Raw genomic sequence first — 27,017 nt, 5'->3', positions numbered from 1 at the left:
GAAAACAAATGCTGAACTTTTTCTTACAAATTCACAACTCCTTTTCAGTATGTAATTTTAAAGAGGATTCACACAGAGCCAATTTTGTAATTACATTTGCATATTATAATACCTGAGTAGCAAGGGCCCAGTGCTGGCTCATGCTCATCCTGCTGTCCCCAGGACCCCCAGGTCCCTTTCCCCTACGCTGTTCTCTAATAGGTCATTCCCCAACTTATACTGGAACCTGGGGTTGTTCCTACCCAGATGCAAGACTCTACACTTGCCCTTGTTGTATTTCATTCAATTTTTCCCTGCCCAGCTCTCCAGCCTGTCCAGGTCTCTGATGGCAGCACAGCTTCCAGTGTCAGCCACTCCTCCCAGCTTGGTGTCATCAGCAAACTTGCTGACAGTCACTCTATTCCCTGGTCCAAATTGTTGATGAATATAGTGAATAATATAGGCCCCAGTACTGACCCTTGAGGCACTGCACTAGATACTGGCCTCAACTGGACTCCCCTCGCATTGATCACAACTCTCTGGCTTCTTCCCTTCAGCCAGTTCACAGTCACCTCACTACCCGCTCATCCAGAGCGCACTCCCTCAGTTTAGCTGTGAGGATGCTGTGGGAGACTGTGTCAAATGCCTTACTCAAGTCAAGGTAGATCACGTCCCCCACTCTGCCATCATCCATCCGCCTTGTTATGTCCTCATAAAAGTCAATGAGGTTGGTCAAGCATGACTTCCCAGTGGAATGTGTTTGTCTATAAAGAGCCAAGCTGGAAAAAGTCACTGCCATGTTTTCATCCTGGATGTCTTGGGTTTGTAAACGTGTGTGCTGCATGGCCCTGATTCTGCACGGAACTTGGGGAAATTCCTACCTGATTTCAAGATGGATGTACTGGACGACAATGCTGAGGTGTCACCAAGGGTATAAGTTTAATAATACACACACAAGCGTATATGTCAGCTACTAGATAATCAGTAATACATAGTGATTTACTACAGAAAAACTCCACTGGAAGCCCGGTTCTCGTATGTGAATCCTCTGGCGTTTCCCGCACAGGTTTACTAGGAAAGAGTTTCTCTGTAAGGTGAAGGTGCATATGTACACACGCACCTGTGCACACACATGGGAATTGTTTTCTAACAACTACCAAAATAAAAATACTAAAATATTACCAGAAAAGAATGTTGACATGAGCCTGGATTTTAGGGCAGAGACATAGAAAGGAATCCGAAGGAGTGAAATTCCTTTTAAATTCAATGAGACATACTTGACCAATTCATTTAGGCTTTTTCATTGTCATCCCACCTGGGACTTACTCTTCCATTCCTGTTGGTATCTCTCCGTGCTTATAGACACTGATAGTGACCTGCCCTGTTTCAGAACCGTACTTATTCTTGACATAGATGCTGTATTTTCCTGTGTCTTCATTGCAGACTTTCTCTATGGTAATTGTGACAACTGTCCCCTTCACATCCATTTTGTAGCGATCTTTAAAGACGATAACTTTCTCGTTTTTGAACCAAGTGATTTCTGGGTAAGGTTCTCCAGAGACACAGCAAGTTAAACACAGGGTCTGTTGTGAAACAGATAGCAGAAATGGATTATGAAGATATAAATGAGCAAGGAAATTCAGTTGATGAGAAATTAAGAAAAATAGAAATCAACATCAGTAAAAATCCACCGGGGTTGCTTATCTATAACTTCTTTATTCCAATCTGATATGAACTAATTGACTCTGTTGTATTCATCAAGTAGCCAACGTTTTTCTCTTATATCTTTGTTTTACAAAGTGAGAGTGATTCCTGAAAGGTGATTGGTATTTAAAGTGATTATTTGAAAAGTTGCTACTTTACAATGCCATTGAATTGATTGTCTAGTTCGTGGCTCCAAGCAAATGGTGGGCCTTAATTAAATTTCATTGCTGTTTCTTGTAGCTGCTATGGAACTAGAAAGTTCTTACATTAATGACTTTGGGGTCACTTTCACAACCTTGGTAATAAAACACTTTGGAAATTCTCTTAGATTTTCAGTAGGGGAGATTCCAGGACTGTCCGCTCCTTTTCCTGATATCCTCCAGTATAAGCAAGATGAACGTGACTGAATTCACTGGGCCTGACTCATACTTGCATTACTGTCTTTTTATAGCTACACTGTGAAGTGACAGTTAAATAGGCACATGGTGAATTTGCAATTACTTTACAGGATTTTTATTCTTCCTGTGTACCAGTAAAGGAGAACGTGACTCAGAAGTGTAAGCAGCAAGTTTGTATGATGGGAAAATCAGGTCCAGCACTTAAAGGCCTCAGTCGAATCCTGTGAAATGGGACGACAACAGAAAGGATCTGGCTAGACCTAGGAAGCAGTAACATCTGCGCCCTACAAAATGGGAGTCTCTGTGCCGCAGGGAGCACCTCTGTGCAGCAGCACGTGCGGGTTTGGAAGCACCACCAGTGGCAAATCCAGGTATTGTGGAAGGAGCCACTTCACACCTTGGGCAACTGCAGTAGCTTAGAAAAGCTCCTGGGAACATCTGGGAGGTGAAAACAAGTGGTTTTCTCCCCATCAATTATTCTTCTATGTCTGTGCCAGGGCCAGTTACACAAACAGTTACTCAGTGTTACCTTGTCCTCCATGATGGTGGCAACATCTGGCAGACCTTGAACAACCCTGGCACGACCTGGGAATGAACAAACATGACCTCTCAGTTTTACTTACCAGGGCACCACTTGGCTGCATTTCACAGAAAGAAGGAAATCAATTTACTTACACTTTTCTGCTACTGCTGCTTCCCTGAAAGTGAGAGAGAAAAAATTATAGTGGCTTTATTTATTAGGCATTGTATTCTCAATACAGCATGTGACACTCAAATAGATTTAGCTGTGAAAATATTTAGGCAGGAACTTACTTTAGCCTTCTGTGCTCAGCCAGGGCGTCTTCAAAGGCTGCAAGGAATGGAATTGTTTTAGGGAAAGTTGCCATTTATTTTATTTGACTTAGTAGATTTAATCTTGGAAAGCAGCTCAGGTACCTCTCATTCCTATGGCATTATTGTGTGACTCAGCTTACCTTGTCCAGACAAGTCAGTTGACAGTTTGTAAGACTTGTTCCCATCAAATAACTCCAGGGTGTATTTTCCCTTATCTGCATCTGTTGGGTTCAGGATGTGAAGCCAGATCTGATTCATTGTGCTTCCAGCTTTCAGTCGGTCACGGCTTTCCAGTTTTTTCTCCCTAAGTAAACAAACGATATAACTTCAATAGTATTTAGCAGAGCCGTGTAAATTAGAACGCTAACTTTTTTTAGACCTATGCTGGTTAGAATAACCAGTGGGAGTCAGGACCTTGCTGTTGGTTTCATGGAGAGTTGTGTGCTCTGAAAGTCTCATGGGGCATCTGGCTGTGCTTTCAGGCAGGACGCCAAAGCTCTACAAACTCACTGAATCACAGAATGTTAGGGATTGGAAGCCTCACAAACATCTTCTGGGAACTTACTTGTGATACCAGGTTGTTTTCATGTAGTCTGAGTAGTACTTCACATCCGTGTAGATCTTGATGCCTTCTTCAGTAGGCTGAATTTTCAGAGGTGTAGCAGAAAGAGCTAATGGTGTAATGAAAAGACTGAAATTGAGGAGGACGTTCAAGGATGCAGAATTTTACATGTTACACAAACAAAAATACCAAGCAACATAGTAACATTTCGTTCTGGAGAATGTGGCTAGCTGAAAGCTGGATGGTATTCTGCTTCCTTAAGACCCTGGATCTTTTAGGCAGTAGCCGGGAGAAAAATGTCAGCTTCTCTTGTAGAGACTTGGGTCTGGAATACATGTCTCATGGACAGAAATAGTAAAAATTGCCCGAATTCCCCCAGCAAGTGCTGTGCCAAGCAGCAAGCCGCTGGCGCGTAAAGGTCACAGAGCTGGTTTGTAAGTGCGGAGGGTTTTATGTCCCTTGGTTTATTTACTGACCATCTTCCTTGACAGTTTGAAGGTGCTTCTAATGCGAAAGAAACAGTAAATGGGTGGTATTGTACTTGAGGTGGTAAATATTGACCCATTGATCCAAACCCAGGGACAGCTCGTGAGCAGTTTGCTCTGCTTGGGGTGTCCATATATCCCCTTCGTTATTATGGTGTGAGTGGGGGGACAATGACATACCACTGAGCCGACACAGCTCCTTCAGGAGGTCTTCAAAGGCTGCCAAGACATAAAGATTTAAGTGTCTATAAATACAATATTTAGCAAATCACAACTGATCTGCCCACTTAATTTTCTTATATTTAGGATGTTTTATATCTAGTAGTAAATCTGTGGTCTCTTTCTATTGCAAAGCTTACTGGAAGTGGAGTTTTTGCCACTGACTCACTTATTTTTACATGCTGGGCATTTCTTACTAAATTTAGATGCTTCTATCTTTCTTAGCACACTCAATGCGTGCAACAGACTGCCTCACGGAAAGCAGATTTCTGTGTCAGGTTTAAGTGATAGGTTCCAGACGTCAGGGTGGGATTTAATCTTGGGAAGCAGAATCTTCAGATTGATGCTGAGTTGAAGTGACTGAAACATTACTGAGCTGTTAACTCTGGTGCTTGACAGAATTTATAATGCGGTTGTAGCTTGGTAAATAACTACATATGTAAATGACATTAGAATGTCAGAACTGCACATTTATATTTCAATTTCCAGAGTGTATTCACAACACTGAAAAGTGAAATATGAATCTGCAGTGACATATAATTGTTTTTCTACTTGATGTTGTCTTTAACAACTGTTCTGTTGTTGTAATTCAGCCTAGAATTGACCAGTAACTTTGTACATGAGTTTTAATTGCTGTAATAGGTCCTATGGTCATTAACGATGTGGCAGAGAGGTATTAAATTTGGTTTTAAATCCAAAATGCATCCCAGGCAGGGGTGTGAATATGTGTTATTACCTGATACAAGGTTCTCTTACCTCCCTTTGTGAGATCAAGTTGGGTGTAGTCCTCACCTCGGTCATCTGAAACAACTGCTTTGTATTGGCCCTCATCTGCTTTGGTTATCTACCAAATACATATGTACATATGCAATATTTATTTGAAAACAACACAAAACCAAACACACCCGCCCCCCGCCCAACAAAAATTTAACATATCAAGGGGGCATTATATCCGCTTCTCTGGCCCTCTCTATAGGTCAAGCCATAAAATCCATAAAATTTCATTCAGAATAGGCAACCAGTCCTGATCAGGAAACCTGAAAAGCCCCCACTTTCCTTTTAGCCACTCAGGACATGTTAAACTCTTAACAGGTTTCTTCTTTTGCGCTTTTTCCAGTGTCTGTTCAATATCTTTCATTAAGTGGGCGCTGCCCAAAGCACAGAAGGAATATCGATAAGATCAACCTGTATTTTTTTGCATTTTTGTGTGATCACCAAAGCCTCTGAGTTGTTTTGTGTTTTTCACCTTTTTAATACAAAGCGTTCCTATCCCAGTCTGTGGATCAAACACACCACCTGCTCGGGCTTTCTTGTTGAAGAACCATTGGAAGCTGGTGTCCTTTCTCAGGTTTGTTGCCTGTTGAAAGTCAACATTTAGAAATCAGGGTTCCAAATGCATTTTATTTCTGAATGCCTAGGTTGTGTTAGAGAATTGCTGCAGAATCTTAGAAACTTCTTTATTAAAATGTTTCTCCAAGGTATACTGGCTCTTAACTTTCATTGGTCTGCAAATAAGCATTTGGCTGAGCACTGTTCATACCCTTCCCTAAAAATGTACATCTAAAATTTAATGCTAAAAGAACTCGGACTGTACAGTTGCATCCCACGGCCGTGTGTACCTTGCAGGTGAGGAGCACTTCACAGTTCTCAGTAACCTTCCATTTCAAATTCTCTATGAAATGTGGACCTATAAAAGAAACGAAACGTCTTTGCAAAGTGTTGCCGCAGCTCTCAAGTGTTACCTACGGAAATGCCTCCATCTAGTGCTGACTCCCAGCAGTGCGAGAGCTTTGCTGTGGTTTTGCCTTATTCTCGGCATCATTGTGGCGAGTCATAAACCTTCAGCTGATCTTACCCTGCTTTTTCTTCCATTCTCTCCGTTTTGCAGCAGCCTCCTCTGCAACTTTAGCAAAACCTGTGGGGACAGCAATGGTCAAAGTCAAAAAAACCCCCACTATTTCTCAGTGTAACACGTCAGAAATTACTGATCACAAAAGGTGTTATCGTTAGAGCTGTGATACTTGTTTGTACAACATCTCTAGTGCATCAGTTACCTCTGGTACCTACTAAGAACCCTGAACATGTTAGTACCGTCATTCTTTCATTCTACTGGTTGCTCAGAACCTGACATTTATTTAGTTAAACAAAAAGGTCTTTGAAGACTTGACCCTTATGCATTTGGGAAGTGAAACAGGAATTTTGACTGTGCAAAAAGTTAGGCTAGAAGTGCTGACATTAAAATGTTTAAAAAGTAAGAAACACATAAGTCAGAGAACATAAAATTTACCTCAGTTGTAGACATCCACATGTACTTTTAGTGATCTCTACTTCCTTCATTGTCAGTAAAGAAAAATGGGCACTTCTAGAGCACAATTCCTCAAATTGATTCTATATCCTGAACTCAGTGTTTGCTGAATTTCTCCATAAAGTGCCTGTTCCTTTCCTAGTTGCCTCCCTGCCCGCTCTGACAACAGCCTGATATTCTCCCCAAGTGCCCAGCCCCTCCTTCCATGATCTAGAAACTCTCCTCTTCCACTTGAGCACACCCAGCAGTTCCCTGTTCAACCACGCAGGTCTCCTGGCTCCCTTCCTTGGCTTCCTACGTGTCGGGATGCTCTGATCTTGTGCCCACTAGAAACAGTCCCTGAACACTGACCAACTATCTTGGGCCCCTTTACCTTCAAGCAGCCTCGCCCGTGGGATTTCCCCCAGCAATTGCCTGAAAAGGCCAAAGTTTGCTCTGCTGAAATCCAGGGTTGCAGTTCTGCTTGCTATCCTGCTCCTGCCATGTGAGATCCTGAACTCCACCATCTCATGGGTGCTGCAACCCAGGCAGCCCTCAACCTTTACCGCTTCAACCAGCCCCTCCTTGTCAGTGAGGATGAGGTCCAGCAGTGCTCCTCTTCTAGTCGGCTCCTCCACCCTTGGCATCACAAAGTTATCGTCAAAGCACTGGAGGAACCTCCTAGACTGTGGCGGGCTGAATGGTCCTTCCAATAGACATCAGGGAGGTTAAAATCCCCCACCACAACCAGGGCCTGTGACTGTGCGGCTGCTCTCAGCTGTCTGTAGAGGCCTCATCAACTTCCTCACCCTGATCTGGTGGCCTAGAATAGACACCCACAATAGTATCACCCACAGACAGTTTGCCATAGCAAGATAATATGTAAAACATTTGAAAACAAAACCTAAGCATTCCACTGGATCTTTTGCCTTAGACCATTTTTATAATCAAGGACCCTATTTATAAGATCAAAAGCTTCAATTTATGTTAAAGAGAAATTCAGATAATTTCTTCCATGAGTTCTGGACTTTAATGTGTGATAGAATAAATATTTGTTCTCCCCATTCTCAGTGTCCCGTTATAACTGTCAGAAATACTTTGGAGCCTGAAGTGCCTAGAAAACTTTCCACTGGGCATGGCAGTCTATATTTGATCCTGAATTTCCACTTACATTCGTCCGCAAGAATGAGGGTGAATTGATTTTTAGCTTTTCCGTCTTGCAGCTGGGCTGTGTATGTCCCTTTATCGTCATCGCAGAAATTCTGGATTATCAGTTCCACGAGACCTTTTCCTTTGACGAAGTTTATTTTATGTGTCTGTGTAAAACAAAGCAAATATGAGAAACTGAATCATTTTTTTCCACAGCGGAACAGTTTCAAGGCCTGATCCTGGCACAGCGTCTTCTGCAACACTCAGACACTACAGTCCTGTTCTATATGAATCCTTATATACTGCCCTCGTCTGACAGGACTCACTAATGAAGCTAGTGCACTCTGATATTCTATATTCTGGGGTTCATCTGTTATTTGTTCGTGTAAGTAGGAACAGTAGAATTGCTTACAAAAGAACTTTTCTCTGGGAAGAAGTTTCTGTTAAAACCACATAACACAAAACTTTCTTTCTTGTTGGATATTCTAGACCTTGCACCTTACCAGAAACTCTATGATTTGTAGTATAATAGAACTGTTCCACTTAATAACTCGTCTGTGGCATGTAATTGCATACTTGGGCAGTGATGAGTAATATTGCCACTCTATTGTGATGAAGCGAGCATGGCTGAACCTTTTCTACCTATACCCCTGAAACCTGCCAGATGTTGAACCATAAATACCATCATTATGCCTTACTGCCTTGTTTGCTCTAAGCAAATATTATCATTACAAAGAGCTTGACAAACACTTTGTAATCGTGCATAACCGTGTCAGTTCTCCAGTGTGGAAAAGACAGTTCTTACAACAGATGAAGCCCTCAATAAGTTTGCTACACGTTGCTTTAAAAATCCCCAACATGGCAATAACAGCTCTGAAATTCTTTGGCCTAGTCCTCTCCCTTAGTTCTATCTGTTCTTTTTGTTGTCCTGGCATCGCTCCACTGCATTTAACTGACAGGCCAATGATTGATCTTGTTCTTCATTCTCAACTGTTCTCCCCTCTGGTCCTGTCATTCCAAATACTTTTTAAATGTTATAATATTAACTTGATATGGGAAGACAAGGAAGAGGCTAAAACATTTTTTTAATGTGTCAGAGGGTTGGAGTGCACTGCAACACATGATGCGGTTTTATTTGCAGTACTTCAGACTGAGAAATAAATGACTTTCATCTGCTCTTAGAATTCATGAGGTTTCTCTGCATTTAGTTCAAAGAGACAGGGTGGAAAGCTTATAGCTTTAGCATCCATTTAAATGAGTTGAGTTCATTCATCCAAGAGAAAGCTCTCGGTCCTGCGCGGGGGTGTTTCTAGTATCAGCTGAATTACACGTGGCTGAGGTTTGTTGTCAGAAAATTCCCTTAGAAAAGGGAAAGATGGTCAGCGGAGCCTCTCAGGGGAGGTGGAGAATAGGGAAGCCACATAGGGAGGAGGGGACATTCTCTTTGAGTGTCACCACTGGAGGTTTTGCTGGCCATGGCACAGGGGAACATTGCACTGGCTTGAACTAACAGTGTCAGTGCTGCAGCCTGGCTCGGTACTAGGACCTGAGAATTGGTTTGGCTTTCTGTTTATGTAGGGAAAACCGAGCCTGAGAGTCTTCCAAAAACACATATCAAAATGGGAACATACCTATTTGCTCCATCTCCCTGTTCAGCAGGAGGAAAGTAAGTCAGAATTCAAACCAAACCAGAACGTACTGGAGTACTTGTCAGCTCCTTGTCGTTGAAGATTAAATGCAGCTCTGCGTTCGGTGACAGCTTCTCAACCTCCAGCCACAGCCGCACTTCTCCTTTCTCTAGAACATCGATGTTCCAGCCAGATATCAGCTTGATCACTGGAAAACAGAGACAACCACGGAGGGGATTCACAGGCAAACCACAGGGTTATGTCAGGGTTCCCCTTTCGAAGTGAGGTGGACTGCGAACTGGCTGAAAGGAAGAAGCCAGAGAGTTGTGGTCAATGGGGCGGAGTCCAGTTGAGGCCTGTATCTAGTGCAGTGCCTCAGGGGGCAGTGCTGGGGCCTGTATTATTCAATATATTCATCAATGATTTGGACAAGGGAATAGAGTGACTGTCAGCAAGTTTGATGATGACACCAAGCTGGGAGGAGTGGCTGACACTGGAAGCTGCGCTGCCATCCAGAGACCTGGACAGGCTGGAGAGCTGGGCAGGGAAAAATTGAATGAAATAGAACAAGGGCAAGTGTAGAGTCTTGCATCTGGGCAGGAACAACCCCAGGTTCCAGTATAAGTTGGGGAATGACCTTTCCAGGTCCCTTCCCACCCCTGACATTCTGGGATTCTGTGATTCTGTGAAGTCCAGATGTGTGACAGTGACTTCTCACTGCTTTAACTTACATGGGTTCCTGATTTCGTGGCTACGTTTCAATAACTTGTCCAGATCTGAAATGCAAAGAATAGCAAGTCATGTAGATTAGTGCAGCTAGGCCAAAACAAACTAATGGTTTTAATTTCATTTAATTTGTTCCTGAGCTTTATTTATGTGAAGAAGAAGATAAATAAGTACAAAACAGTAGCGGGGAGGACTAGGAAAGGTTGTGGAGATAATTCTCAGTTATGGCTGAAAAAATGTTGGTCGTATCAATTCAAGAAACACGTTAAAGAAGTTTTAAATCATTGTGATGTAGCTGTGTGTGAAATCTGAACTGTAATGGAAAAAATGACCTTCCTGGAGAATGGAATCTTTCCTTAGGGGACTGTAAAAGAAACTGCCCTTGAGCCTTCAGTGGATGGGAAACATCCTCCTAACGATGCCACAATCATCATCACTTACTATTCCTCTACAAGGAACTTTCCTCTAAAGATCTAATATTAGAAAATTATAGCACATTAGATTTTTGTTCTTGTCAGTTATTAGTTTTTACCTTCTTTTGTTAAAGTACAGCTGGCAGAGATGTCATCATCTACATCTGTGACCTCCACCGAATATATACCCAGATCCTTTTCCGATGGGTCTTTCAGTATAAGCTTAGATCTTAGAAATAAAAATAAGAAGAAAAATTATATTTTCCTCAAAAAGTATGCTTTCTGTAACAGAATGCAATATATTTGATACACCTGGGATATCAAATACAGTGCTTATGTGTGACACTGAGGAGCCAGGCAAAACATTAGCAATGTGATGGCTGATGCTTCCCTTTTGTGACCTGAAACTTGCACTGAATGTCCCATTTCACAGACACCAGAGCTGAGAATCAGGGACAGAGATTTGCAGAAGTTCAGTAGTGTACATGTATTTTAGCTGCGTGTTGAGAGGAGAGGGAAACATTTGGCTTCACGTTTCTCTCAGTGGTTATTGTGTTCTTTATTAGTCTTCTCAGTGTACATTATCTACTCACTTATTGCCTTTCTCTTCAATCTGAACTCTGTCAGCGTCTGGTGGTCCTTCGTAGTCCTTGGACCAGATAAATTCAGAGGAATCGTTCTTTTCAGGAGCTTCGAAAGCCATATAAATGAAACCCTCTTCATCGACTCCAAGTTCAATTTCATTTGTGCCTGTACGATTAAAAAAACAATCCGCAAAACATTCCTTACCACAAGAGATCAGGGCTCAGCTTCTGGGCATCGAACTCAGAAAATAATGGAAAAAGGAAAAAAAAGCCAGTGTACAGCTGGAGTAAATTCATGTGACGGTTTGATTTGCTCATCTTTATTTTGACTGAGGTTCTTGCTTGCTATGAAACGTGCAGCTGATGCTTTGTAAAATATTTTTTTACCAGAATCATCACGGTATTTACTGACTTGCACAATCCCATCACTCTGAATTTCGTACCGGGTTTGGTTTTAGCCACCACAGGATCCGAGGGCAGCGAGGGAGGTCCAGTTCCAGCCTTGTTCAGCGCTTTTACTCGGAAAATGTAGCATTTCCCTGTCTCCAGACCTGAAACCTGCAGGAAACAATGAATTAATTAACATCAGACTGGATGAGAAGCAACACTTGGATACCAGGTGCATATACAGACCTTCATGTGGGTGGTGGCTATGGGCCGCTGGGTTATTTGTTTCCATTCTTCTGAGCCTTCTTCACACATTTCCACGTAATACCCTGTAACGGGACCGGCTCCCGTGTACCGTGGTGCTTCCCAGCGCAGCTGCAGGGATGAGTCTCTCACTTCACTGCACCTCACGTCGTAAGGGGGGCCTGTTCGGAGAAGGGTCGGCTGTCAAACAGCGACATTCAAAAACGCAGCTTTGAGTCTGAGATCAGAAACCAGCGAGTTTTCAGGTAACAAGTGAATAGTGGGTCCGTAGGGGATGCTTTCTGTGCTCGTTAACTGTAGAGGTGGGTTTAGAAGCAAGTGTCAGCTGGTTTAATATTATTAGCTTTGATGTAATGTACAAATGCGTTGAGATATTCAATACAGGTTCTTAATTGTCTGGAAATACTAAAAATACCTGGGTGCCGTTACCTGTGCAATGCAGGAATAATAGACTACGTCTGAATCGAGCTTCCCTGGAAGAGTTCGTGTGCTTTTCTATACTGGTAGCCACCCTTATACAGACCTATAGTATTCAGAAGTCTCTTGGATTCACAGAGGAGCGAGCAGATAACTAGTATACCTGGTAATATATTTCTGGCTGTTTTTACAGGAGAGATACCTGGTTCTGGCATTGTCCATTCCTCACATTTGAACAAGTCGCTGGGTTCAGATACTTCCCCGACACCAGCCGTGTTCATGGCACAGGCCCGGAATTCGTACAGGTGACCTTCCTCCAGGTTGCTGACCTTTGGGTTCAGAAATGCAAACAGATTATTATTAATGGTACAGCCCTGCGTGGTCCTGGTCTTGTGAGGGTGGGAAGAGAGTTTGGGCTGAGCGGAAGTAGAGGAGAAACAGCTCAACCCTGCTATAGCTACGCTTAAAGAAGGACAGTATAATATCTGAACTGAGTACCGTGTAAACGCGTTGAGGAATTGGCTGAATATTGACTTCATGCCAGTCTGGTTCAGATGGGTCGTGCTGATCGAGGAAATAACCCAGAATCTTTGCTCCTCCCTTGCGCCTCGGGGGTTTCCAGCCGATGGTCATGTCGGTCTTCCCGCAGCTGAGAAGAACAAACCCGTGCGGTGCCGATGGACACGCTGCAAAAGGAGAGAGAAAACACGGTATTTATTGTTCAGGGCAGGTTTGGAATCGGGGGATCAGGAAGAGAGGTGTAGGTACGGGATAAACTGGGCCAAGGAAGTATGTTTGCTCACAGCAGATGTGATTTGATTTGTGTTAAGGCCCCCTGATACCACTTTTGCAGTGTAATAGTATTTGAAAATGACCAAATTCTCATTTGGAAGTCAGAGGAAAAGTCACGGATGTGTCTCAGGATGTTTCTTGCATGTTGCTTTACGATTTGTCTGATAGGAAGGACAGAAACAGCGCGTCGATGAAATGGAGACGATGGAGGGTTAGATACTGGCTAATGTGGTTGGGAGGATTTTGTAATTGCCCTGGAGAAATTTGCAATGCTGATTGCAAGATACCAGCATAATTGGTATAAAATGGTCACTTGTACCAGCGCTAAATGAATACTGAAAATGGAACACGCTGCTAAGCCAAAATCCTAATGAACTCTGTCTACCCTTGACAAGTATAATTGATGGCAGAAGCTGCAGGGTACAAGAAAATCAGTTCCCTGTTGCTTTGCTTTGCTTGCCTGCTCAACATTATTACCACTACATGCAATAACAGCTATACGTGATAGATACATTTTTAAGGGATTTAATTTTTGTGTGTATAGGTTACTACTTACCAATAGCCGGCCTGACAACGATAGGCTCTGTTTCTGGTGAGCTCTCACTTAGTCCCGCCTCACCGACAGATTTCACACAAAACACATATTCTCTTCCAGGCTGCAGCCCAGGAACAGTAAATCTAGGAGAGCAAATTAATAACTTTGTGTTTGACTGTTCAAAGTACAGGTAAACAGGCTTTTGAACAGACAGCGATATATTTTAATAAGGCATTGTTACTTACAAAATCATTATTTGCAGTTAGAAATCAAAGTGTACTGTGTCACATAAAACGGCCACCCATAAATCATCCAGTAGGTCCAGATCAGGTAGAGAGGTGTCACACCACGGGCTGGCATTGTCGGTAGAATAAATAGGACTTTTTAATGGGCTTTTTCTTTTTGACATGTGGCCCCCACAGCTAGAGGGGTTTTCTAAATCATATATGAGTGACACCAGTTTACTGTACTGGAAAGCGAGTGATAAAGGGGAATGTGGTTCTGCTGGTACCTTCTGCAGAGCCTGAGTCTCTGAGATAGACCCAGACTTTGCTGTCAGTCCGGCTTGGGAGGCAAAACTGAGAGTGTGAGCAACACTTAGTTCTACAAGAGGCTGTGGGGTTTGTGTGTGTGCAAACCCGGCTGTGCCGGGAAGTTCTTTTTTTATCTGAAATACGACTCCAGCCATGAACAGAAGAATCTGCGTTGGCACCCTGTCTTCTCTCAGCAAATGTAAGAGCTGAACTCACTCGTTACATGTCACAGGCTTGTTATTGACAGTTTCCCATTCTTCTGTCCCTGTCTCCCGACAATAGATGTAGTAGCCGAGAGGCTCCAGACCATCCTTTAACTTATCCCATTGCAAAACAACAGATGTCTTGGTGTCTCTGAAAGCTAAAACCTGAGATGGTGGAGGCAGAGTAGCTGAGAAAAGAAAAAAGCAGAGCAAAGTAGGGAGGTTTAAAATTTGTGAGGAAACAAATATTCTAAATGAGTTGGCCTGTTTGATTTATTCACCTTTTCCATTCACCTTTGTTCATGGCAAAATCCCATGGACATTGTCCCAGTCTGCAGCCTGTATTTTGGGGGTTTGCCATATCTCGTCTCTCTCTCCCTTACAGCCCATTGATTTATACAGAGTAACACCTACTGAACCTTCTCTGAAGCAGGGGAGAAACGAGACTCATCTGGTAAATCTCATGTAACTCCATTATGAAACGGGGCCCACTTCCCTCGTGAGAAAAAATGACACAAAGGCAGCTTTAATATAAAAAAATAGAAAAGAAAAAGTGCTCATCTTTCTGCATAATGGAAACATGAGCTTTTGCATCTCTTAGTGTTGTCAGCTCAGTCCGGGAAGAAAACAAATCTGCTGTTCTGTGTGAAACCCCCAGAAACAGGCGGCTTCAGCAGCCGTACCGTTCCTTCCAGCGCCGGTCGGGGTAACCTCTCTCTTACACAGTGCTGGATGCATGCTTGGATTAAATACAGGCTTCAACTGTTTCTTATTTTATTAAATTTAATTCCCCCAGCGTTGCTCGGCTAGATTTACACTGCACTGGCCAACTGCAAAGTAATTAAACAAGGATTTAAGGCTTTAAGAGATTTCCTGGCATCAAAGCAACTGCTGCGTAATCATATACCATGAAGTTTAAAGGAAAGGGGGGACGGGGGAACCCATACGTTACTTTCATAGTACATCTCCTTTTGCATATCATTTGTATAGAGCATATTAATGAAATAATTACCCAGTGTTGCTCCAGCAGTTATGGGCTCGCTGGGCAGGGACGGCTCGCTGATTCCATACTTGTTAACAGATCGCACACGGAAACAGTACGATTTTCCTTTAATGAGATCAAAGAGTGCAAATCTTGGGGAATTAGCTGGCGTATCCAGATTAACCATTTGCCAGGAGTTGCTGCCTACAATCATCTGTAACAAAAAAGGTGATGATTTACAACTCACGTTGTAAATCAAGCTTAAAACCCTCCTGAGCAATAACAAGGCTGGTCTTTACAGGAAAGTAGTTTTTATAAAACAACCCAAACAAACTGAAAGCAAACCAAAAATGTAAATGATGTATTTCTTGTTGATATACCCAAGCTTGTCTTCCTTGGCAACAGAGGGCCCCTTTGCAGCAGAAATGGTCCAGCAGGGGGGAAAGGAGTATGTGCGAAAGGAGATTGGTAGAAGATACTAATTAACCAGCAAAATGATTAGTGGGGAACAGGAAAGTGAACGACTGTGCAGTTCTTCACAGCTTTTCCACACTTAAGGGTCCACAGAGCAGGGAGAGTCTTCCTGCTAAAACTCTTCTCCTGTTCTGGGGTGTAAAACTTACTTGTTTATTCTTTATTAATCGTTACCGCTTGAGTCGGTGTCCAGAGTCAGGACCACAGCTCAGGTAAACCAAGGAGCTGGAGAGGGGCTGAACGAGCCGTTTTTGGGGCTGTAGTTCTCCAGTTGCCAACACAGTGAACGGCCTAATTTGTGCTATAGACCAGCTGAGAGATCAATTATTCTGTTCTGCAATTTCCCTTCTACGTGATATTATTTTCTTACCTTTTCCACATAATAATGCAGCGGCTCTCTGCCTCTTGGATCTGGTTCATCCCAGGCCAAAGCCACGTAATCTTCTCTGACCTCACTTGCATGAACATTGGTGGGTGGCAAGGGAATTTTGATATGTCCTATGGGAAGTCAGAATAGGCTGTTATAGGTGTGACGGGGCAGGAAAAAGAGTTGTTTTAAAATGGAATAAGTTTTCCCACTGTAAAGTAAGATTGTTCAATATAAAGGAGGAGACTTAAACCCTTTGTGAACATGCAGGCAAACCAAAATTATTGTAAAAGGCTGTGCTGTTTAGGATATGTTCTGCTCCTTATGGAGCTTACTGTGATGTTTCACCATATATTTTCCCAAGTGTGTTTTGTCCGAGTCACGTTATTACAGATCTCACTGTTGTATGGCAGTCGTTTCTCTCTGAGGGAATGGCTCAGTATAAACTCACACTTACCTTCCAGGTCATCCTTGAAAATTTCTATCGTCCTGCCTTCGTCGTATGGAATAACTGTAATGTCAAACAGGGCAATGTTAGCCACCAAGAGAAAGTGCTTGTCAAAAAAGAGCCCGCGACTGTGTCATTTTGTTATATGGATAATTGTATACATTTCATCACACATACAATGAAATGTCATAACTGGTATTTTGGTCTTTTTCCATCCCGAATCGCATTAGGGCAGGTTCAGCAAAGGCAGGGCATGGCAGTGTGTTGCAGTGATATTTGTGCAAATTAGGAGAATGTGGACAAACTGCGTTCAGTTTTACCTGCAGTCTCACGTTGTGCTTAAGGAGCATGTTTTCCTGGTTTTAGTACAAACCTGTCACTCTCTTGTCCTTGCTGGGATCGTATGTTGTAACGGGATCACTGGTTTTTGAAGGGTGACTGATGCCGTTTTTATTGACAGCTTTTACTCGGAACTGGTACGTCTGTCCTTCAGCAAGGCCCACGACAGGGTATCTGCAGGTTTTTACGGGCTTCTCATTGCATGGGACCCAATCCTCGGACCCAGCAACACACCTGAAATGAAACGCAGCCCATGGAGTCCCTTCATGGTTTTTCCACAACACAATAATGAGGTTTTTTTGACATACAGACCTTTCAATGTAGTATCCCAGGATGGGACTGCCTCCGTTGTCACTGGGTGCTACCCAAGACAGCATCAAACAGTCTTTATTTACATCGTGGCATTTCACATTGAGTGGGGCTCCAGGTGCACCAGCTGTTTCTGCTGCGGCATCTAGAGAAACACCAAGCGGTTTGGTTTGTTTTCTTCTCTGTACCAAAATTTTCACTCAATAGCTTCATTTTCAGTGTGTAAGGGCCTACTTCCCAGTAATACAAGTCGTATTTGCTACTGCCTAAATCACTACTGAAAATGAGATTTGGACATTTTGATAATTGTATCCATACAATTGGGAGACGTTTTCTTGTGCATGAAGTTGTGAATTTCTTTAGGCCAAAGTATTAGGAAAGCAGCTTTTGTTCTAAGTAAGACAGAATCCTGCGTATACCTCTAATGAACACATAAGTGGTCTGCTCTTTATATCCATCCAGCGAGGGGACGCGGATGGTGTAGAATCCCTCATCTTCTTTGTAAGCGCATGACACTGTCAGAGAAGCCTCCTGGTCTTGGTACTTCAGTTCCCGACATTCAGAGCTCTGCAGCAACTCACCTGGGAAGCAGGAGGAGGAGTAAAGAACTCAGGACTAAGTCATTTCCTCCAAAACATTTTACAAATGAGGAAAACATACAAATTAACTAATAACATCTGTAGCTTGAGAAGAGACAAGAGCAGCTCTGGTGGGTTAAGAACTGGCCAGAGGACTGGGCCCATAGAGTGCTGGTGAATGGGGCTGGTCACTAGTGGTGTCCCCAGGGGTCAGTGGTGGGTCCAGTCCTGTTGAACATCTTTATTGATGATTTAGATGAGGGGATTGAGACCATCATCAGCAAATTTGCTGATGACACCACGTTGGGAGGGAGTGTGGACCTGCTGGAAGGCAGGAGGGCTCTGCAGAGGGATCTGGACAGACTGGAAAAATGGGCTGATTCCAATGGGATGAAATTCAACAAGGCCAAGTGCTGGGTCCTGCACTTTGGCCACAAAAACCCCTAGAACTACCTGAAGGGCAGTTCTAGCCAGGTGGGGATTGGGCTCTTCTCCCAGGCATCAGCAATAGGACAAGGGGGCATGGGCTTCAACTCTGCCAGGGGAAATTTAGGCTGGATATTAGAAAGAAATTCTTTGCAGAGAGGCATTGGAATGGCTGCCCAGGGAGGTGGTGGAGGTTTTTAAACTGAGATTGGATCTAGTAAACAGACTGGAGTTGGACCAAGGGTTGGACTTGATGATCTCAGAGGTCTTTTCCAACCCAGTCGATTCTGTGATCCTAATTCTCTTCTGTGGACATTAGATCACAGCTATGAATTCAAATGGTGTGTTCATATAGGTATATGTATAGGAACTTATCTATTGCATACAAACCATCTCTGAACCAGGTAATGTCTCGTTGGTGTTCAAGTAAATCAGAAGAGAAGTAACAGGAAAGGGTGAAAGGCTCCTTTTCTCTTGAAAATAAGGGCTTCAGTGGAAAAGCAAAATCTGCCTCTCTGGCCTTCAGGGATCCTATGAAAAAAGAGTAAAATTCAGCGTGATAAAGAGACTTCCCAGAGCCTTCCTCCTTGTAGCATTTTTATTGTCATATGTTTAGAATGGTACCTGAGCTTTGCACTTTTCAGGTGCAGTCAGACTAATAGGAAAAGCTACAGCTCAGAAAAAAGAACAATCAAGTTGCTTCAGGCTATAAAAGAAATAATGATAGCAAGAATTGACTTACTTCTGTATATTTCTGAATCAAATCCTGACTCCTTCCCATAATATTCTATAGAAAAGAAGAAAATACATTGAGCAAATCTCATGCCAGTGTTCATCTTCCCCTCAAAAACATACAACAATGCTCAGCAAACTGTGGTTTGCCCTCCAACCAGCTTTTAATGTGAACCTTCCAAGCGCTTCACCTGACCCAGGCTGGGATTGCTGCTGGCATCACAGCACACAATGACATGATTTGGAGCTGGAACCTAAGAATTGATGCACTTATATAGGATGAAATTGAGATACTTTCTTATATTTATAAGCCACAAGAAATGCACATAAAATAGTGCCCATTTTTGTAATGAGTGAAGCTCGGCAGTAGCAGAGCTCGCTCATAAGCAGACATGAGGACTGAGTGTTAATAGCTGAAGAGGAAAGAAATAGGAAAGCACAAAAGGCAAAGCCTCATCCCAGGTCCCTTGGTGATGTTCTTACCCCTCTACTCTGCCCTGATGAGACCACATCTGGAATATTGTGTCCAGCTGTGGCCCCTCAGTTCCAGCAGGACAGGGAACTGCTGGAGAGAGTCCAGCGCAGCCACCAAGATGCTGGAGGGAGTGGAGCATCTCCCGTGTGAGGAAAGGCTGAGGGAGCTGGGGCTCTGGAGCTGGACAAGAGGAGACTGAGGGGGGACTCATTCCTGGGGATCAATATGGAAAGGGGGAGTGTCAGGAGGATGGAGCCAGGCTCTTCTGGTGACAACCAGTGACAGGACACGGGGCAATGGGTGCAAACTGGAACACAGGAGGTTCCACTGAAATATGAGAAGAAACTTCTTCTCAATGAGGGTGGCAGAGCCTGGCCCAGGCTGCCCAGGGAGGTTGTGGAGTCTCCTTCTGTGCAGACATTCCAACCCGCCTGGACACCTTCCTGTGTAACCTCATCTGGGTGTTCCTGCTCCATGGGGGGATTGCACTGGATGAGCTTTCCAGGGCCCTTCCAATCCCTGACATTCTGGGATTCTGTGATGTCTTGGGGAATGTGAATGTGGATTCTGGTGCAGGAACCGTGGATCGCGGGCCCTGCTGGGGCATCGCGGGCGTTCCAGACAGCGCGGGGCCGGGACAGGAGATGCCATCGCCCGCCCGGGGACAGGAATGTTTCCAGTGGAGGCAGGATTAAGGCCTTGGTGTAGTCTCTATTTTCAGAATGTTAAAAGCAAATAGCAAAAGGAAGAATCATGTTACTGGGATGGCATTAGGCAGGGTCAGGGGAGAAGGAACAGTGTCAGCCTCTCCCCCGGTCACAAGGAGCAATGTTAGCAAGCCGTTTGAAATGCTAATTAGGACTGATGAAGGGCAGTTTAATCGGGCACTTAGAGGTGAAGAGAGCAGACCCATCCAAGGTTTTCGGTGGTAAACCACAGCTCTTGTTCGATCATCCTGCCTGCTCTGATCTTAGAGATTCTGATGGGAATTGGGAGGAGTATGTGATTATTGCCATGGAGTGTTTTTCAGACAGCTGCTTCTGCTTTATGGCAAGGGCCCAGCTCCTGAGTTCTGGACATACCATAAGAACCTTTGTAGAAGAGAAGCCTTGCACAGCTGGTAACTTTCTGTATTTCTGCTTTAGGGTAAAGGGAATTTAGGAATCTGGCAAGGCTTGCAAGTGAAGGTTATATCAGCCATGTACATATTAGTTAGTGGTAACCAAGGATTATTTTACCCAGCTGTGCTTTCCCCTCAGTAATAACTGAAATTCTCACAGAATGCTCACGTCTTTCTCTGTTTTCCCAGAGTGCTTGTATGTTCTATGATATAATGTATAGCATTGAGAATATTTTGAAGAATCTAAGGAATTTGCAAGTTTAAAACCAAAGGACTACTTACTCCTGACAAGCACTGTAGCAAATGAGTAAGCCTCGCCGTATTGATTCTTCACTTCCACACTGTATTCAGCAGAATCTTCCATGGAGCATCTGGAAAAAGACAATTTCCCTTCCTTTTTAGGTTTCAGTTATTGTTCAAACATCACATGACAAATTCAAGAGCAAAAATAAGTAAGTAGTAAGTAAGGCTCTAACTGCTGTTGAGATTGCTTCCTAAAGGTAAAGGTTTAGCTCAGACACAACACATTGAAGTCAAGCAGGGTCTGATTGCAGAAGAATTCCCTTTTTTGTCTAGCATACACAAACTGTGAGGTTCAGAACAGGTCTTATTCAACTGCAGAAACAACTCGGACAAGAGCACACACGTTACCTGCTGATGTGCAGGGTCAGCATCCCAAACTTGTTTTTTATCCTGTATTTTCCTGCTGGTGCTAGGCGAGGGTCAATACGGACTCCGTTTTTATACCTAAGGAACACAAAGAAGCTGCTTAGGAAAGGACGGATAAATCACCTGGTAAAATTAACACTTTATTTTAAAATCAACCACGTCAAACGCAACAGAGGGACGACAGAACGGAGGAGCAGACACGATTCCCTGTTCGCCAGGTCTCCGCGATGGCCAGAGCTGACCAGGGCTCCTTGCAGGCTGCCCACGGCAGCTCAGCGATGGGTTGGTGCTCCCTCCTCGGTTTACGCTCCCTGCTCTGCAGGTTGTGTGAGGGAGTTGGAGCAGATGCCTTTTGCTGCGATCTGGGGGAGGTTCGTTTTCTCTTTGCATAATTCCGGAAGGACACGGGACATCAGGAGCTCTGTCAGCAGTGACTTAGCTGCCTACAAAGTCATTAGTAATCCAAATGTTTGCATACTTTGAACCTTCCATGGGAGGAATGGTCAATCGCTTTAACAAACTGATCAAAGCACCCTTTGCAAATTGTTTTTTGAGGTGATCTTTCTTTTATTTCAGTCCCTTTGTATTAATGGTGAGTGCTGCAGTCGGGCCCAGTATGTAACGCTTCATCTACTGTGGTTTGGTAGATGTGCAAAGCTGAGTAAATGAAAGAGTTGCTTTGTATTTTACAAATTGTAGAAGAGAGAGCAGTTTAATGTTAAATCTTGCGTGGTGTCCAAGGTAGCCAGGCCTCGATGGTGTGCAGGGATTTAGTGCTGGCGATAGATTCTGGTTTCTGAGACTTCAATCCTGAGTTTACCTGCAGGAAGGACAGCACCCAGGGAAGGCTACGTGAATGTCAGTCCTGTCCCTGGAGGAGTCGCACAGGACTGTCCGCTCTATATTTAATGTCTTTACCGGTTGTAACAGTGGAACTGGAGAATTGAAAGTGTTTTCTGTGATTTCTGAAGCTCTCCCTTCCTTCTTTCTAGGAGGACACAGATGTTTTTCCTCTGCTTGCTTCCCGAAACGCACACAGCCTGTTAACGGCGTGGGCAGCGTGAGTCACGGCTGTTGGCCAACGTACCAGGTAACGTGCGGCGGTGGGGACGCCAGGACCGTACACGCCAGGGTCACTTCCATCCGCTCCCAGACCGCGTGCACTCTGAGCGGGATCCAGAACATAGGCGCTCGCCCTGACCGCAGCTCCATGTATTCCTTCTCCACACGTGCTTTCTCCACAGCCTGTGACAAGGAGACACTAAATAAAGGCGATAGAAAGGGGTTATGTTCTAATTATACGAATTCTTTTACAAAAGCGACACATGACAGTGCTTCAGTGGCAGGAATATAAGGCCTTGTCCTTATTTCTAGTGGTTTTGAGGTTGTCCTAACACCTGATTAGGTTTGGTATCCTCTCCAGAATGCTGGTTAGACTTGGCAATTTTAACCCTGTTGGTGCTTTTTCTCCCGACAGAGATGCCTGTCTGACCTTTCTGCGCAGGGCCTTGCGGTCGGCTCTGGCACGCAGCAGCCTGCAGTTCCTAATAACCTCCTGTTCCAGCTTCTCCATCTCATTCCCAAACCGCACTCTCTTTTGCCCCCTCTGTTCCAGCTCCAGGATGGCAGCTTCTCTTCTTAGCTTGTAATCCCTGCAACAGAGGGTGGAAAAAACCCAGCAGAAGTTAGGATAATACCTTTGATTTTGTTTTGGTCTTTTTTGTAGTTGTTTTAAAGCGCATATTTTTGGTTAAATCAGAACAAGTGTTAAGCTTGCATGCACTGTGGGTATGAATGTCAGGCCGTTATGCCTCATAGGGCCCGGCATTACTACCATGAGAGAGAGTATTTTAATGGCACAAGAAGGGGACTCACTATTTGACCCCTTTTAATCCCAGCAGGGAACTGGGAGAAGGATTAAAGGGAGGGGAGATGTTGCTAATGACTGAGGTCCAGTCATCGCAGAGGGATGGAGAGCAGGATCATTGCCAAGATTTCCTTGCAAGGAGAGGAAGTTCCATCTGTTACCATTAATTTCTTAATCTGATTGTATTTTCCATTTATCCGTATGAAATCTGGTTTCTCTTGTGAGCAGGGCAATATTATTCATTATCACAGATACTAAGGTGATGCAATTTCATTTCCTGCATTTTAGTTGAGCTCTGGTGGGTTTTGTTTGACAGGAAGAACCTCTTGACTGAAGTTCCTCTTTTTGCTTCCAACAAGATGAGTTGAAATGAGTTGTGAGCCATGTATACAAAGATGATGTTACATACAGTGGTTGTGTTTTAGTGAGTTCTGACTTACTGTGATATTTCGGAGGTCAAGGCAAGGGCAGCTGCTATCGATAGCTCAGAAGGGCTGAATGTCTCTTCTTCCTCACTTCCAGAGACAGACACATGTAAAAGAATCCAAAGTTCCATAATTCCATAAACTCAAAATTTACCAAATCTGGCAATGTGCAGAAAGTCATGGCTGGACCTGATTTGCTTCACCTGTTCCTAATTCTGTGGCTTACCTGGTTTTGAACTTCTTCTTCCTAGTTGTGGAGCTCATGTGCAAGCTCTGCTGCCTCTCCTCCTTCTGCTCCTCCTCTCGGAGGTGGAACAAGGTTCGGGTTCCCATGCTGGGAAGTCAAAAATGAACTTTCTTGCTGGAATAGAAGAAAACATCAAGTGGCTTTCACATAAGACACCTTAACAGAATCTCTTTAAGTTATTAAGTCCTTGCTTTGCTTTGGCATTCAAGGGCTGTGAAATAAGTTTCATGTAATACTGTGTTCTGGCGTTCACACTGTGAAAGGGCTTTGTTTTGTGATGCTTCTGTGAAAAATGGAATCAGATGAAGAAACTCGTAAGTCTTTAAAGGCAGCTGAAGCTGTAACAGAACAGTAGTTTGGCAGCATTTTGTGGGTAGATTTATTTTCCTAGGACTGATCTTATGCTCTAAATCTGGTGGATATTCTTCCAGGGAGTTCCATGAGATCAGCCCCCTGATATAGCCTGCAGATAAATGAGGAGCATCGTGAAAAGGGAGATCAGGGGGACATTAGGGACAAAATAAGGAATGGAACATCAGATAGTGAGATACAGAGGAAAAGTTTAGAAAATAAGCAGATTTTTGGTCTGGAAACAATATTGCAGGGGCAGCTGTGATGCCAAACAGCCCGTGACCTCCCACCCAGGTTGTGATCTCACCAAGTTCTCCTGCCTGGATGTGCCGGGGGTTGGATGAGGCAACACTGCTGAACCAAACACAGTGGCTGCTGGGCAGGAATCGCTTGGTGTCCGGGGCAGCTGGAAAATCCAAGTGCTGTTGGATTTTGTTTTGGTCTTTTTCGTAGTTGTTTTAAAGCGCATATTTTTGGTTAAATCAGAACAAGTGTTAAGCTTGCATGCACTGTGGGTATGAATGTCAGGCCGTTATGCCTCATAGGGCCCGGCATTACTACCATGAGAGAGAGTATTTTAATGGCACAAGAAGGGGACTCACTATTTGACCACTTTTAATCCCGGCAGGGAACTGGGAGAAGGATTAAAGGGAGGGGAGATGTTGCTAATGACTGAGGTCCAGTCATTGCAGGGGGATGGAGAGCAGGATCATTGCCAAGATTTCCTTGCAAGGAGAGGAAAAAACAGCTACAGAAAAGACTAACTACAAACTACTAACTACAAACAACAACTACTACTAACTACAAAAAGACAACTACTAAAAAGACCAAAACAAAAATCCAAGTGCAAATATCCAGTTGCCGTTGTGTTTGTTCAGCCTGTATTCCCACGTGTGTATCTGGGCTGCTGGCAGAGTTACAGTTCAATACTTTAGGAGGATAATGTTTTATCCAGTCTTTTGAGAGATCAGCTGTTTCTTCCCTGGTCTTCAAAAAAGCTTCATAAATCATGGAGAAAGGAGGAAGAAGGTGAAACACGGGAGCAAACTCCAGCTCTGGGGTCCCCCCATCTTCTGCATTAACTGCTGAAGAGCGAGCCTGGTGCTGCAGCCTCTCTGATAATTAACACCGTGCTGCTTCACGCACTGACGAGTGGGCATCAAACAAAAGTAAATTTGAACAGCGTATCCCTCTTTAGCTCATTCCATCCTACAACCGATTCAGAAACGTACAGCACAGTCCTTCAACTGGTGAGATTTTGAATTTCTAAGAGCTTAGGTTACTTTGTAAAAACAGCTTTGGAAGTGTAATCGTTGCTGGATAATATTTGTTCAAACATACTTGTAAATCTTTCCCCAGCTCCTGTTCCGTCATTCAAATTTTCCCCTGGCAAATTTTGCACCTGCGTTTTAGTTTTACTGTTTTCTAATCCTGAAATGATAAAGAATACAAACCCCTGAGGTTTTACTGATAGTACAGTCCATAGAAAACCACAGTTGTAGGGAAAAGCAGAGTTGCCTTGGTAAATGCAAAATATCCCAGAAACTACAGAATTATCACACTAATATTTCCTCAGTAGACGTCAGCTTCAGAAGAAATAGAGAAATGTTGGCAAATAGAAGAAAGAGAAGATTAAAAAGACTTTTATGGAAAAAATATCTCTATAATTTCCTAGAATACTGCTCACTTCAGGGCTGTTTCAGCTGCAGAGTAATTACTGACTATCAGACCTTTGTTTCCATTTTCCTGAATAGTTGCTGATCCAGGTTAAGTTTTGCTATATCATGTTTTTTAATTTTTCCTGGAAAATTTTCAGTGCTTTATAATCCTGTATTTATTGTAAAGATACAGAGTTCTGATCTGCTCAAATCTACACTTTTCAATCCGAGTATAAGGTTTATTTTCTAAGCAGACCAGTAAAGCAAAACAGAGTCTTGTGAGAAAACACGAAGCAGGATTTTCATAAGAACAACACTGGCAAAGCAATACTGACACTTTAAAGCAATCACGAAGCACAGTTATCTCTGAAGTGCAATTCAAATAAAGCGCTCGCACAACATAACTGATGCTGCTACGAAGATCTTATAAAATGTGGCTATAAACAGTAGTTTATTTACAGATAAGCCCAACTCACCCTGTGGAGCCTACAGTGGGAGCCTGTCCTCGTGAAAGAGAAAGGACAAAGGAGCGTTTCCTTCCCCCTGGTGATGACACTAAGAGTGACTCTCCCCAAAAGAATGTTCCCCATGTTTGAGTGCCCATCCTGGAGTCTTAAATATAGCGTCCCCGTGCCATCGCGGGGACAATGGGGAGACCCGGCGGGGGTGACGCGCTGGGAGCTCTTTGCTGCGATGGCAACTGATCACGGACTCCTTTTCAGATGGGGCAAATTACTGCTTTTGATATAAGGAAAGACAGGTGCCTCCAAAATTCAGGCATCAGAGTGTTGGATTAGCCTCTGCTTGTTGAGGAGCTCACAAAGCATCTAAAATGAATTACGAATGTTTTCATCTCCTCCAGGAATTTCCCCTGGATTAACGTGGCCAGCGCTGCATAATAGAGCGAAATCATTTACTTTGACGTCTCTTTAGTGAATGCCAACTCCAGCCAAATTATGTCAGGGTATAATTAGATCGGGAGCTAACGGCGGCTCTCATGTTTTGGTTGGGTGCGACTATTAGACTTTCCTCATTACAGGCAAACCGAGTCTTGCTGCTGCAGTAGCGGCTGAGTTTACATCTCCCGCTGCCCACGGCGGGATCGAGGAGCCTGGGGTGGGGTGAAAGAACAGAAATGGCTGGTTTTCTATTTATTTCAGACGGGTTTGCAGTTTCGGCTTTCAGGATAAACCCTTCTCAGCAATGTGAGAACTGGGTGATATTTTTTGTGGTGTCAGAAGGAGGAACAAAGGTTTGAAAGTAGTGAAGCTCTGAGGCTGCAATAACAGTTTGTGAGCCAGATGTTTTCCAGCTGCATTTTATTAGTTGAGGAGTCAGCGCATCAGCAGCAGTAAACAGGTACTGGGCTGGCATGACTGAGTACGTTTTGGTATAAGGTGAGCTGCCAAAGGGAAGGAACCCTTTTCTTTCATGGGTTTTGAGCAATTGCATGA

At 43.7% G+C, this 27,017-nt stretch overlaps 1 protein-coding gene across 1 annotated transcript; it reads right to left on the bottom strand.

The window, feature by feature from the left end:
- Positions 1 to 894: 894 nt before the first annotated feature.
- Positions 895 to 26,064, bottom strand: MYOM3 (myomesin 3). The gene is made up of 37 exons (XM_082071688.1): positions 26,040 to 26,064; positions 23,534 to 23,668; positions 23,323 to 23,397; positions 22,508 to 22,667; positions 22,103 to 22,260; positions 20,998 to 21,093; positions 20,629 to 20,717; positions 18,762 to 18,806; positions 18,410 to 18,550; positions 17,435 to 17,596; positions 17,019 to 17,160; positions 16,741 to 16,940; positions 16,377 to 16,430; positions 15,923 to 16,050; positions 15,109 to 15,292; positions 14,110 to 14,284; positions 13,382 to 13,503; positions 12,532 to 12,719; positions 12,236 to 12,362; positions 11,599 to 11,777; positions 11,409 to 11,523; positions 10,975 to 11,131; positions 10,501 to 10,610; positions 9,974 to 10,018; positions 9,314 to 9,450; positions 7,637 to 7,781; positions 6,037 to 6,096; positions 5,801 to 5,868; positions 5,428 to 5,538; positions 4,938 to 5,025; positions 4,143 to 4,181; positions 3,481 to 3,586; positions 3,056 to 3,219; positions 2,895 to 2,931; positions 2,757 to 2,779; positions 2,611 to 2,666; positions 895 to 1,562 (listed from the first exon to the last, which is right to left on the bottom strand). Exons 2-37 carry the CDS (start codon positions 23,638 to 23,640, stop codon positions 1,302 to 1,304), a joined length of 4,254 nt encoding a protein of 1,417 aa, XP_081927814.1. The 5' UTR covers positions 23,641 to 23,668; positions 26,040 to 26,064; the 3' UTR covers positions 895 to 1,301.
- Positions 26,065 to 27,017: the final 953 nt, after the last annotated feature.

This window comes from Streptopelia decaocto, assembly GCF_964273445.1.
Source record: "Streptopelia decaocto genome assembly, chromosome: 23".
NCBI classification, from domain to species: Eukaryota; Metazoa; Chordata; class Aves; order Columbiformes; family Columbidae; genus Streptopelia; species Streptopelia decaocto.
Note: the sequence above shows the minus strand (reverse complement) of the source record. Positions and strands in the feature narration are given on the sequence as shown.

Bases quoted from the DNA above. Each gene is read 5' to 3' on its own strand.
- MYOM3 (XM_082071688.1), bottom strand. From the start codon at position 23,640: ATGGGAACCCGAACCTTGTTCCACCTCCGAGAGGAGGAGCAGAAGGAG. The intron at 10,019-10,500 runs GTAAAAACTAAT...TTTGCATTTCAG, and splicing joins CTGTACTTTAACAAAAGAAG to ATCTGGACAAGTTATTGAAA. The intron at 5,026-5,427 runs GTGAAAAACACA...TGTATTTGGTAG, and splicing joins GAACGCTTTGTATTAAAAAG to ATAACCAAAGCAGATGAGGG.